This window comes from Medicago truncatula, chromosome 2 (genome assembly GCF_003473485.1).
Source record: "Medicago truncatula cultivar Jemalong A17 chromosome 2, MtrunA17r5.0-ANR, whole genome shotgun sequence".
NCBI classification, from domain to species: Eukaryota; Viridiplantae; Streptophyta; class Magnoliopsida; order Fabales; family Fabaceae; genus Medicago; species Medicago truncatula.
Genome location: NC_053043.1, coordinates 18,325,879 through 18,339,279, shown reverse-complemented (window position 1 = coordinate 18,339,279; position 13,401 = coordinate 18,325,879). Strand labels below are relative to the sequence as shown.

Below are 13,401 nucleotides of genomic sequence, written 5' to 3'. Positions count from 1 at the left end.
TTTTAGAACTTATGGAGTTACACGAAATCCTTCCTAAAATTATACTTAAATATGTTTTTGTGTCACAAGAAATCCTTCCCAATCATTTTTATATGTCTCTTAAATATGTTGATGTGTTGTACTTGTTCCTTTATCTTACTGAGTTAATCAATGGACCTTAGCCCACTAAATATATCATGTTTTCCCCCAATTAAACCTTTCATTACCTTTATTTAGCTTTACATCTATAGAAAGGCAATAACAGCAAAATATAGATAATATTATTAAACAATGTCTTAGTCATATAGGAGATAAACACCAAAGGGCATACAACATATTTACACATTAATAGATAGTATTGTATGATCGATTTTTTTTAATCTGAGCATTGAAGTGTTATATATATATATATATAGGTTTGTTACAATAGACCCACTCTATTTTGTGAAGGTCTATTTTAGCAAGATGCACCTTTTCCTTTGGACATAAAATACCCATTGCTTTAAACAAAGTGAAACTTAAATATGAGGGTGGAAAGGTAGTATCAAACTCTTATTAATTTTGTATCATTTTCTCTCTCCGTTGATTGTTGCCGTCTTCATCTTTCTCTCCATTATTTTTGCTGTGTTTTTGTTGTTTATTATCTTAAAAAAGCTTAACCCAGTTCCCTTCATCCTAATTGTTCCAAACATTCTCTTCTCTAATTGTACTATTGTGTTCACTTTTTCATGTTTTCGATTGCTAATAGTATTGGTGTATTCAAGCTTCTCACAAACCGTCAATGAAGTGAACAAATTTTTTAAATTGTATAAACTGTTCTATGAAAATGAAAAATTAAATCCCCAATCCAGTGTGCTAATTTCAGTAACAAATCAATGAATTTTTTAATGAGCTTTTAAACCAGTTTTGATTTTAAAAATTTGGAAGTTTTAACGCAAATTCTGCAATTTAATTGACAAAAATGGAGGAAAATAAAAAGAAAACTCAAGTGACCTGAAAGAAAAAAGAGAGAGACATCCGATAACAATAATTGCTAGTATAATACTAGTAGTATGTTGTAAAAGTTTCCAATTCTTTTTCCTCATTCTTTTTGAATCAATCAACCTACTTGAAACCTACTTGCTATTGTCATTCTAATGGAGAATTAAGATTTATTTTATGATACATCTACTACATATGAATTGAAGAACCCAGAACAATAACAAAAATATGGTGTGAGAAACTTGAAGGGAGAACAATTTTCAAAAATAAATGATAAAGACAGCTAGCCTAGGGAAACCTCAAAAAGTATAAAATTTAAAATAAATAAAAAATAATTTAAATGTATTACAATTTTGTCCCTTAGTTTTTTCTTTTACAAAAAGCAAAAGTATGGGTATTTTGTGTCCAAAGGAAAAGGTGCATCTTGCTAAAATAGACCTTCACAAAATAGAGCGGGTCTATTATAGCAAACCCCATATATATATATATATATATATATATATATATATATATATATATATATATATATATATATGGGGTTTAAGTAGAGTTGAAATTCTAATCCCTGGTTAATTTTAAGGATAATTCAAATATTTAATAAACAATTTATCATTTGTTATTTGATAAAAAAAATTGAGTATTTGATGACGGAGCATCATATGATATTTTATGCTATGTTTTTAGTTATTTTCTTTGCATTTGAAGGCAAAGAAATTGTAATTTATAGAAGTTGTCAATGGTTTGAGAAACAATTTATATTGTTTTCATTCGAGTTGTTATAATTCACTTTTATCTTAAATCATGCAACTCCATAAGTATTTTGAGTCTTTTTAGTGAGAAATCATGTAACTCGGCAAAACAAGACATCACATGAAGGATCACAAATATGAAGATTGAAGGCCAATGGTTCTTAGAAGGTTGTTGAAGACAATACAAGATGAAGAAAATTCATTTCAAGTTCAAAGGCATTTAAAGACGGAAGAATGATCGAAAAAGGGACTAAAACTACAAAATTCACATTGGAATTGCTGCCTCATGCGCCCATGCGCCTCACTCCATGCACCCCATGCATGTGAGACGGCTAGGAGGTGTTGATTTCTTCTTTTTCGATATGTTATTAGTGGAAAATCCTAATTTTTATCTCTTAACCCCTAAGTAATGATGCATTATAGATAGAGACTCTTGTACACACTTTTATTCATTTAGAAAAGCATACAGAAAGCTAGCGGTACAAGGTAAGGGTCAAGCATCAAGAGATTTAAGGAAGAGGATCTCCATCCTCTTCTTATTCTCTCTATGGTATGTTTTTCTATTGTTTTGTATGATGTATGTAGCCATGTGAAACTAAACCTCTATCGATTACGATTCTAAGATGAAACTCTTCTTATTTGTTGGATTCAATTAATAATTTTTTTTATTCATTATGATTTGAGTTATATTTCCTTTTCATGTGTTTCACCGTTTAAATCTTTTACAAACTAGGTTAGGGTTTATAAACTAATTCTTGCGCTTTAACCGAATCGTTACATATAATTTTTGATCAAGAGTCTTTAATTTATCAGAGACCCTTAGGGTATGAGGGCTAGACATATCATAGAGTGTAAAGGGAGTTGTCTTCACGATTCCTAATATTCCCATATAGTGAGAATCCATATGTGTTGTTGTTGGCAAAGGGAGTTGAAGGATTTACATGGCTTCAAAAGGCAAGAAATTTGCATTTATCAATGGTGCATTCCAAATTCCAAGATCATGATGAATAAGTTGAGACACCTGAGAAAGTTCAGCATTAGAGGGCTTTGGAGACCACACTTTGTAGCCATCCTGAAGAGAAAGCCAATTATCCTAAAAAAAATAATTGGCTTTCTCACGTGCCTTTGATTTTTTTTTTCTTTTATTTAGTTTGATTTTTTTTTTGTTGCTAACTTACTCCTCTCTCTTTTTTTTTTTAGTTTGGTTACATTTGTAGAATTGATATAAAAAAAAAAATTATATTTATAGAATTGATCAGAAGTTTATTTTATTTTGTATTGCATATGGATTCTTAACAAAAAAAATAATATTATAAAAAATAAAAAAATAAAAATTCAAAGAGTGATGTTTTCATCCATCAACCAAGAGAAAGTTGAGCTCATAACTTAATCGGAACATTATGATAATTAGATAAACCAATTTACCCCCACTAGCATAATTAATAATTTTGTTCTGTCGGTACAATTCATATAATGAAAAAATATTGTACAAAATATTTGATATGTTAAGACGTATGTTTGTTCATGTAATTCTTATTCGGTTTGTGATTTTTTTCCGAACTATTAAAAGTACGAAAGATAGAACTATAAATAATTCAAATTATCTCGATTTTACCTAAAAACATTACAAAGGTGAGAATAATAACTTTTACTTGAACCATGGGCCAATATAGAAAAATATGTTGATAATCACATAGATGTTCTCAAATTTCACAGTGTTTGTGAATCATTTTGTTCTTCCATTCCTCCTTAAAGAAGTGCAGGAAGGATGTAGAGACTTTGATCTACGAATTGGTCGATCTTTGTTCTTGTTTAATTTGTTTATTTGAGCTTATCTAATAACATAAACACTTGTGACGTTGTTTGAGAAAGCTTATGGTTAGTTACTAATCAAGGGTAATGCAAATTCATAAACCATTTGCACAAAGACTAACATTCAACACCACTTCTGTTTCACCATATTTGAGTAGTTTTGTATGGTTAGTTACTAAATGAATGATGAAATCAAGAAGGACTATGATGGAGTTTTCTTTGCTTCCTTACACTGAAAACTATCATACAAACAAAAAAGTGAGTTTAGTGAATGACTGCAAAAAAAAAAATTATAGGGATGTATTTCAATTTTTTTTTTACAGGGACGAAAATCAAAACTGGTCCAAATTACAGAGACGAATATCATATTTAAGCCAAGGATTTATTATTATATTTATATATGTTTTAGAGGCTAAATAAGAGTAATTGATACTTTAATCTATAATTTTTATTTTTTTTTAATTAGCAAATTTTATTCACAACGAATGAGTGCAAGCAAGAAGCACAAAAGCATCCGCGGAAAAAGCGAAAAAGAAAGCATACAATAGATACTGTATATATGCGGAACACCCTAGGCCACCAACGAAACCTCCCCACACTCCCCACTAAAAAGGCACAGATGTGCTAAACGAGGCCTAACCAAAGCTAAAAATATGATGCTGGGGTATACATGAGGCGAAAGACCAAGACAACCCGACGGACAAAAACCCCCAAACAGTAGCCTAACCACGCATAATCCTGCATCACAGCCAGCACAAACAGTACAAAGGGGGGTGCTAGAAACAGAAAAGGGAACAGCGCCAAGGGGTAGAACAGCAAAAACCCAGCTGCTGCCCAAAACAGCCTACCTGGGCCTAAAACAGAACAGACCACTACAGCAAATCACCAGGCTTTTAACCACACCTAACAGCAGACCTCCAGTTGATAACAGCACCCCTACACTCATAAAAATCGCACAGCAGTAGCAGAAAAAGCACACCGCATCAGCCTCGCCAAACTTTGCAAAAATAACCCCTAGCCAACCAAAGACCTATTACCGAATCAAACACTCTTGCGGATTCCAACTCCACTCATAGTATAAACAAGTTTGCATAGAGATTCTACTCAAACTCCACAGCCACGACATCACATTTATTTCCGGTAATAATTCGTCAACGTATTTCACCTCATTCCGGAAAATAATGTGGTTCCTAGCTTTCCAAATCATCCACAACCCCTTTCGAATCCTCTTAATTCTCCCCTCATTACTCCAACATGCCCATGCACAAACAAATTTGGAGGAGTAATAAAAGAAAAATCAAGCCACTTCATAACACTTTCCCAAACCTTTTCCGTGAAAACACAATGTAAGAAGAGATGATTGGACGATTCTTCCATTCTACCACACAAAACACACAAGGGGGTAAACAATTTCGCATAGCAAGATTATTTCTAGTGGGGACTCTAACTAGAAAAAGTTTCCAAGAGAAAGCTATCACTTTCAAAGGGGCTTTACTTTTCCAAATAGTCTCTAAAAGAGGTTCAAGCCTTCCTTCACTCTACTTGCAATTTCCATTATACCTCTTTTTCTCAGTCATCTTGAAAATTCACACATATTTTCTACACTCTTTACCCTTGAGCTTTTTCCAACAACCCTTCTAACATGATATCACTTTTCAGCAAAGTCAACAAATCTTTGAGATCTGATACCTCTTCTTCATCCATGGATGAGAAAGTAGATTGGTCTCAACTCCCTAAAGAACTATGGCCTAAGATAGGAAAATATCTTGATAATCACATAGATGTTCTCAGATTTCGCAGTGTATGTGAATCATTTCGTTCTTCCATTCCTCTTTCTCTTCCAAATTCTCCTTCTTTTCCTTTGCAAATCTCCCCAAACAACTACCTCAACCAATCAACCATTTATCTTATTCAACCAACTGATGCAAGTTCCAACTCCACTTTACCACCTTCTTCTTCTTCCAAAGGTTGGTTGATTAAGGTACAAGAATCAAAGAATCAATCTTTGAGTTTGTTGAGTCCTATCACCGACAAAATATTATCAAACCCTCTTAGCAGTAACAACACTTCTCTGATGATATGGAATATGTTGGATTATAGGGTCATTGAGCTATGCAAATCATATAAAATTGAAAAGATTACAGGTTTTTCAAATCCTGTGAAGAAAGTTGTGTTCTATCCTAACTCTCCTTGGAGTAGTGTTGAGGATTGTGTTTCTTGTTGTATCTTTCAAGAAGATATAGTAGGATTCATAAAACATGGTGATGAGAAATGGAAACTTGTTGATGAAAACAATTTCTACTATGACGATATTATTGTGTTCAAGGGTCAGTTTTATGTTACTGATAAATGGGGAACTATTTCATGGATTGATATTTCTTCTTTGAAGTTGATACAATTTTCACCTCCTTTGTGTGGTTTTGGAAACAAGAAACATTTGGTGGAATCTTGTGGGAATCTATATGTTGTTGATAGATACTCATACTACGAAGACGAAAACATGGGAGGGAACTATGATGGAAGAAGACACCAAGCTCGATACGAGGTTGTGGAGTGTTTCAAAGTCTATAAGTTGGATGAAGAATGGGGGAAATGGGTTGATGTGAAAGATTTGAAAAATAGAGCCTTCATTTTAAGCCCTAGTTGTAACTTCTCCGTTTCGGCTAAAGAATTAATTGGATATCAAGGGAATTGCATCTACTTTAAGGATTCTTTTAGTGTTCGTATGTATAATTTGGACGATTGTAGAATCACTACCGTCGAGTTTAATCCTTGCATCGACAACACTTTGTGGTGTCATGCACCTCGACAGAGATGTTAGAGGACATAACAGGTCTAGCAGATCAGTTTGAGAGGTACACTTGCATCTCTGTTCACATCTTTTTATCTGTTTTGGTTCAAATACATGGTTAACTAGTATATTGTTAAAAGGTATCATATATAATTTAGTCCAAATACATGGTTAATTACCGTTAATAGATAGTTAATGAGCTATCTCACCTTGTTATTAAGCATCTACTAAACGGTCCCCGTGAGCTTAGCTCAGTTGGTAAGGACAATGCATAATATATGCAAGGTTTGGAGATCGAATCTCGGACACCACCAAAAAAATCATCTCCTAAACGTAATGAAACATATATTTGAATTCTATTGAGTATTGACCATGTAATGAAGAAATGAATAGTATCGTGTGAAAAACGCGTTGTTTCAAATATGCATATGTGCATACGCGTGTCTATGTCAAAATAACATTTTTCTTTAGTTAAACCTTTCGAGATGCAAGAAATATAGTTAGTTGATTCAATCTAAGGATAGAAAATACTTACTTTTCCCGTTGAATATTTTATGCATCCTCTGTCGAATACTGATACATGCTTTGTCATTCCAACAGTCTATATCATGAAGAAAAGCCTCTCCCTAAAGAAATGGAGAATTTAGCGAGTACTATTTGCTAAGTGATGTTGATTCTGCTGCAATTATATAATGAGATTAAGTTAAACTATGTAGCTTAAGGATGGAAGGTTATGTGCATTAGAATGGCATCTTCTACATGTTCTCTTTTAGTGTCGATCCATATAATTATTTCCATCTTGTTTCTGTCTTGATTCTTTCTCCGCTGAGAATTTATTATCAGTGCATATAATTATTATTCCATAGCACTGGAACAATATTGCAGATAATGTATATATTTGCATAAGGATTTTGAAGAATTATGTGTTTCAGCATTACCTTTGCAGACTCGTAAGCAAAGTATTTTTGCCTAAACATCGCATATGGGTAGTATCTCATACCAAAGTTGGTTGTTCTGTTCGATATCAACTGAAAAGCGTTCTTCTCCTGCCTGTTGACAAAATCATAACAAATTTGAGTAGTTTTGCATGCTAAATTACTAAAAGAAACTACTAAATGAATGATAAAATCAAGCATAATAGCAACTTACAAAAATCCTTACAAGTAAATATAAAGCATGCTGAAAGAAAAAATAGGGACTGTTATTTAGATAGCCCTGTTAAAATTTTGTTAAGTTAAACTTGAAGATAACAGAAGTTTGTGATTCTGGTATAAGAATAGGACAGTTCTACAGTGGATCAGCATTTAACCTGCACAAAACATCAATGGCGACTTACACCGTATTCGTCCTTATGACAGAGACATTGGCCTGATCGTTGACGATTCGTCCATATGATAAATGAGTTGAGTTTTGAGGTAAACATATATATGTCTTCTCTTGTTGTCAAACTGAGATCAATCATGTTACGGTTTCAGACAATACAACTAGGAGGATCATAAGGCTGACATCAGTCACTGTTACGTTTTAGACAAATTTCAGTTACTGATCAAGATGCATGGTTCGCCATAAAACTTACCTTCGATGACCGTCATGATTACAAAATAAAAACCGAAATTGGAAAAGAGCACAGATGAAAACCATATATTCATTAAAGACACTCAACAAGATACTTCAAATTTTCAAAAGTTTGTACAAAATGATTTTGATTGCTGTTTAACTTTAAGTTCATTTGCTCAATGTTGGAACACAAGTGTGGAAATTGAAATAGAAAATTTTTACAAAAGAGAAAAAGAAAGTATTTCATACCAATCCTGATTGTTTTTCTCAGCAATCTCAATTGAAAAGCGTTTTTGCCTGCCTGTTGCCAAAATCATAATTTGAACTGATCAGTATATTTTGTTATTCAATAGCTTTGTTTGTGAAAAGGTCAAATGCAAAATACTAATCAAAAGGGTAAGACAAACTCAGAAATCATTTGTACAAAGATTAACACTCAACACCACTTGGTAGTTTTGCATGCTAACACTATGAAGCATGGACAGGAACACACACGCAATAATTATTTGATAAAATGACATGATTCAATGTAATTGCATGTGTCAGTGTTGTGTCGCAGTCCCAAACTAACGTGTGTCAAACATTGGATAAACGCTATGGAGTTGCGTAGATAAAAGCATCATACTCTATAAGGATGATCTACTTGAATGAAAACTAGTAGTATTCCATTGAAATTTTCAATCCTAATGAAAACTAACAAAAGTAAAAATGCTTGCGGTGAGCGTGGATCGAACACGCGACCTTCAGATCTTCAGTCTGACGCTCTCCCAACTGAGCTATCCCCGCTTAATGAACAATACATGCTTTTCATTGATGGCTTTCCTGCAAATTTGATTAATTTTACATTTTCTTCTTTGAAATGGTATGAAGCATGTGAGAAAATTAATCCGTGTTTAGTTGCAATAAATTTTAGAGTTAATTAAGGAAATGATGTGTATAAATATTTTGAATTTTATTTTTAATTTCTACAAAATAAAATCTCATTTTTAGTCATTGTGACAGTTTCATCTTTCAAAAAAAAAAAAAAGAAGTCCTTGTGACATTTTAAATGTTGATGTAAGATTTTTAGAGGGACTACAAATGTTGATAGAATTTTTTTTTAGGAATTAAAAATGTTGATTGAAAATTTTAAAGAGACTAAAAATACGATTTTATTTTCCACTATAATTCCATTCAAACCTTCATAATAAATTTTCCAAAAAGAATATCAAAAACACTAAACTCTGAAAAATATTCAATAAATCCGAAAACCTAATTCACCCCACCCCCTCTCTTATGTTTTTTACTTTTTCGGATTATTTTCGAGTGGTTAGTGTTTCTTGATAATTTTCGGAAACTTATTATGGAGGTTTGAATGAAAGTGCGGAAAAATAAATAGATCAACGGAAACGGAAAGAACACAAGGAACTTATAGTGCTTTCCCTATAAGTACATTCACTTTCTTTACACCGCGTGAAGGAATTTCACTATGTTAGAATTTTTGTTACAGGGCAATCTCATCCCAAAACCTCTAACAATGTTTCTAACATACGCAAGATAGCATCCCACTATCTTGACAACAATTCTCATCAATAATAGTAAGAAACTTTACAACAAAGTAATTGAAGAATAAATTTGTATGGTTGTAATCATTATCAAATATCACCTAACAAATAAGGACTTTAATGCTAAAAAAACTTTTTTTATGATTGTTAAAAATGGACAAAGTTTTTCGAAGACAAGAAAATGAAAGTTTGAGAATGAAAGTGATATTGAAATTCACAATTGAGATATTGAAAGTTTCTAGAAAGGTTTAACGTGAAAAGGAATGAATTTGAAACATGTTGATTCATGAAACGATTTTCAATAAGTGGTAACCCGTCACCATTTAGTGTGTGACTGCTAACACTTTAACGTTTCAAAATGCTTCTAAAAATTCAAACATGTAACCGGTTACACTGTGTCAAAATCAGTTTTTCAAGTAGTTTAAGAGCTTTACTTCATTTGGGAACTTTAGACAAATGTTTGTAAAAAGTTCTAAATTGATTTTCTAAAAATTAGCACATGAATATATGGATATTATCAATTATAGAAAGAGTAAAGGTCCAAATTGGTCGTCCCAAAAAAACATGAAGACCTATTTGATCCTTAGAAACGAAAAGTGACAATTGAGTCCTCTAAAATTTTAAATTTGAGTCAAATTGGTCATATTCAGGATTATTTTCAAGGACATTTTAGTCCTTTCATATACTTTTGACAATATTTGAAGTTTAAGAAGACCAAATCGATACTTTTCATTTATTCATGATCAAATAGGTCTTCATGTTTTTTCTCGATCAATTTAAGTATTTACTATTGATCCATAATAAATTTCTAGCAAACCTCTCCATATGGAAAATAACAAACAAACAAAAAAAAAATCAAGATTGGTCTGCCTACTAGTCTTGTGAAAATGTGTGTATATGGAAAGAAAGTTATGTTGCAAGAACAAATTGCATTAACATTTTTCTATTTTCTTACTACTTTCAACAGTACTGTGCTATGGGTCTTGGTTGGGTTGCATAATAAATTTCTTACCTCTAGTCACACACTTAAGCAAAGTACAAAATGAAAACTTTCATAGTTGATGAGTCATTTTTGGCATGTTATTAATCTATGCTGCATTGCCTTCCTCAAGTCTAATCCATTATCCATTTGCATTGATATCTCTTTGGTGACTGCAGGTGTATCTGCAGCAATGAATGAGCTACATGTCCTTGGCTGGAATCTTTTAAAAACTATATTAAGATATTCTCAAGTGTATGCTCCTTATGCTCTATATGGTTGTTCTCTTTGGTGAATTTTCTACCATGCATTTGTTAGTCCAAATCTAACAAGAACATCTAATTCACTTCCATTTACTTCAACAAAAGCAAACTAGATGGGTAATGAGGAAATCTGAAGGAAAATAAACATGTACAAGGGATAGAAAGAAGAGAAATGTTAACGAATGTCCTCGAAGTATTTTTTTAACGACCTTGAGTAGTAAGTATTTATGAAAATGTATTTAATCAATGCATTGAAAATCGAAATATTTGACTTTTATGAAGAATAATTACTTATTTTATAATGTTTAAAGAGTGTTCCGGAGACACTCGTTAACAAGACTCGGAACTTTATTGTTTTGGTTTTTGTATCAATAAATTTATGTGTATCGTTGGATGTCCCATAAATTGTTTACGAAATAGTTGTACAAATAACATATCTCGTATAAAAATTAGATTATTGGCCAAACTAAATAATTTAAAATTGGCTTTATAAGTTTCTTATGGGAGAGAAGAGCAGCTGTTCTCAAAATTAGATTTTTATTACATTAATGGCCAAACTCAATTATTTAAAATTGGCTTCATGAGTATTGTCTGGGACAGAAAGGGCATCTGTTTGGTTCACCCTTGGCCAACACATAAAAGTTCTTTTTTTGAGAAATTTGTTTGTCCTTGCCTCCTTGGTCCGATTAATCCTCAACAACAACAAAAAAATATATAGAGAGTTCATCTTTGTTTTCCATAAAAAGTCTACAAGTAATTCTTAAAAACTATAAAATCAGGACTGAATTAGATTTCATATAGTTACAACATGACATTTAATCGACGTCAATCTTCCGATCTTAAATCAACAATCAAGACCACTTTAACTAAAGATGTGTTTTTTAATTTTAATCGTTCGATCTCAGATTGATAGACGAGATCGAAACTGCCAGTATTTATTAGATTATAGTCTAAATTAGAGTTTTGTGTAAATTTCTCTCTAGGTGTAGTTTAGATTTTTTTCCCTCAAAAAAAAAAAGTTGTGTAAATTTACATCCTTGATAATTCTAGAATTACCAATTTTATTGATTATTTACAACAAAATTTTCATTTTTTTTTCTTCATATAATATACTAACTAGACAATTATGAACTTAAATATGTCATAATGTGTATGAGCATAAGGTTCAAGTATTTGTGTCAAACCCACAATAATGCTATTAACAATAGTAGCACAATATAAGTGACAGAGTACGAGAGAAAATGAGGTTTCTCCTAATGCATGTTTGTCTGTTGATTTGTTAATGCAATCATGTCGCTCCTCAATAATCACTTAAGGGGATGAGGATCAACAAATTGTGGACCATCACCATAAACCCCACAACTACAAACAAGCTTTGGTCACTCTCATCATAGTCATGTTACGTCATTGCTCATTTCTTTGTTTATCCATAGCTAGAGAAAAATATTCAAAGAAAATAATAGAGGTTGTCCATTTGTGAAATAAATCTGGACCTAACTAATAGATGGGACCATAAGATTAGTTCCATGATAAATAACTAGAAAGTAGCATGCCTTCAATATTCTTAGTCATGAGTCTCCTTGCATGCCCAAGAAATTGAAATTTTCTTTTTGTTGTCTTCAAAATTTTATAAGGAAATGGAAAACTTAACCACTATAAATTGATATTTTTTTATAGCTATTTTTCAACTAGGAATGAATAAAGTAAATAAAATATTGGTTAAGTATAAAGGAAAAAGAAACAACACATGTGACTTTTCTACGTTAAATTTAGCAACTTTTGACCATAAGACCAAATCTGCGTGTGTTTTACATCATCATGCACCACAACAAGTTGACCCACCTTTCATTTTCATTTTATTTTAACAGTGCTTAGGATTATTGTTAGTTATAAGATATCCAAATCAATTGATTAGGATTATTATAATTGGACCGGGTAGCTTAATTTAATAATATCTAGAGCTTTGGCTTTTACAAAATCGAAGCATATGATAGGTGAGAGTACTGTCTTATTGTGAGAAATAAGAGGAATAATTGTAATTAAATTTACTTACATGTTTCCTATGTACATTAAACAAACTTAACACAATTTAGCAAAACTGAGCCTGAACAAGATCCAAATGTGCAAAACAAGTGTCCCAAAACTGTAATCAACTATACTGCTTAAGAGATTCACATTTTTGATCATCAACATGAGAGTTGTAGCTATGCTTCTTAACTTTCCTAACATATACTCACATACATCAATTTGATAAACACATACCAAGTTATGGTGTACTGAGTGAACACGAGTCAATATGCAAAGAATTCAAAAAAATAACCAAAGAAATACATCGGACCTCTATTATGACCCAAAGTTTTGAATTACATGCTAAAAAGCTGATATTATGATAGAAAAAAGTTTTCGCCCCCAACTTTTACGAAGTTGCGATTTTGACCCCTAAGAAAAAACTACAAAATCGCCTCTTAAGTTTTGCAATTGTAGCAGGTTTTGGCCCCCCAAGACCAATATTTGGTAAAAAAAAAAAGGCTTAAATATGTAAAAGGTCCCTGTAATTTAGTGTGTTTTTGGTTTTAGTCCCTGTAAGTTTTTTTGTTCTAAAACAACCCATGTAATTTCAAAACCTTTTGGAAATCATCCCTGCTGTCAGGTTCCGTCAACAAAAAAGCATTGATGGATAACGGAGACACACGTGGCAGTTTCTGAGTTGGCAAAAATTGCTGACGAAATGTTCATAGGGATGAAA

The 13,401-nt window shown here is 32.1% G+C and overlaps 1 protein-coding gene and 1 non-coding gene across 2 annotated transcripts; one reads left to right on the top strand and one right to left on the bottom strand.

Moving 5' to 3' along the window:
* Positions 1–4,592: 4,592 nt before the first annotated feature.
* LOC25486498 (F-box protein SKIP23) lies at positions 4,593–7,249 on the top strand. The gene is made up of 2 exons (XM_013608081.3): positions 4,593–6,376; positions 6,913–7,249. The coding sequence occupies exon 1, from the start codon at positions 5,164–5,166 to the stop codon at positions 6,340–6,342; it is 1,179 nt and encodes a 392-aa protein (XP_013463535.1). The 5' UTR covers positions 4,593–5,163; the 3' UTR covers positions 6,343–6,376; positions 6,913–7,249.
* Positions 7,250–8,582: 1,333 nt separating this feature from the next.
* TRNAF-GAA (transfer RNA phenylalanine (anticodon GAA)) lies at positions 8,583–8,655 on the bottom strand. The gene has a single exon. It is a non-coding gene; the product is annotated as a tRNA-Phe (tRNA).
* Positions 8,656–13,401: the final 4,746 nt, after the last annotated feature.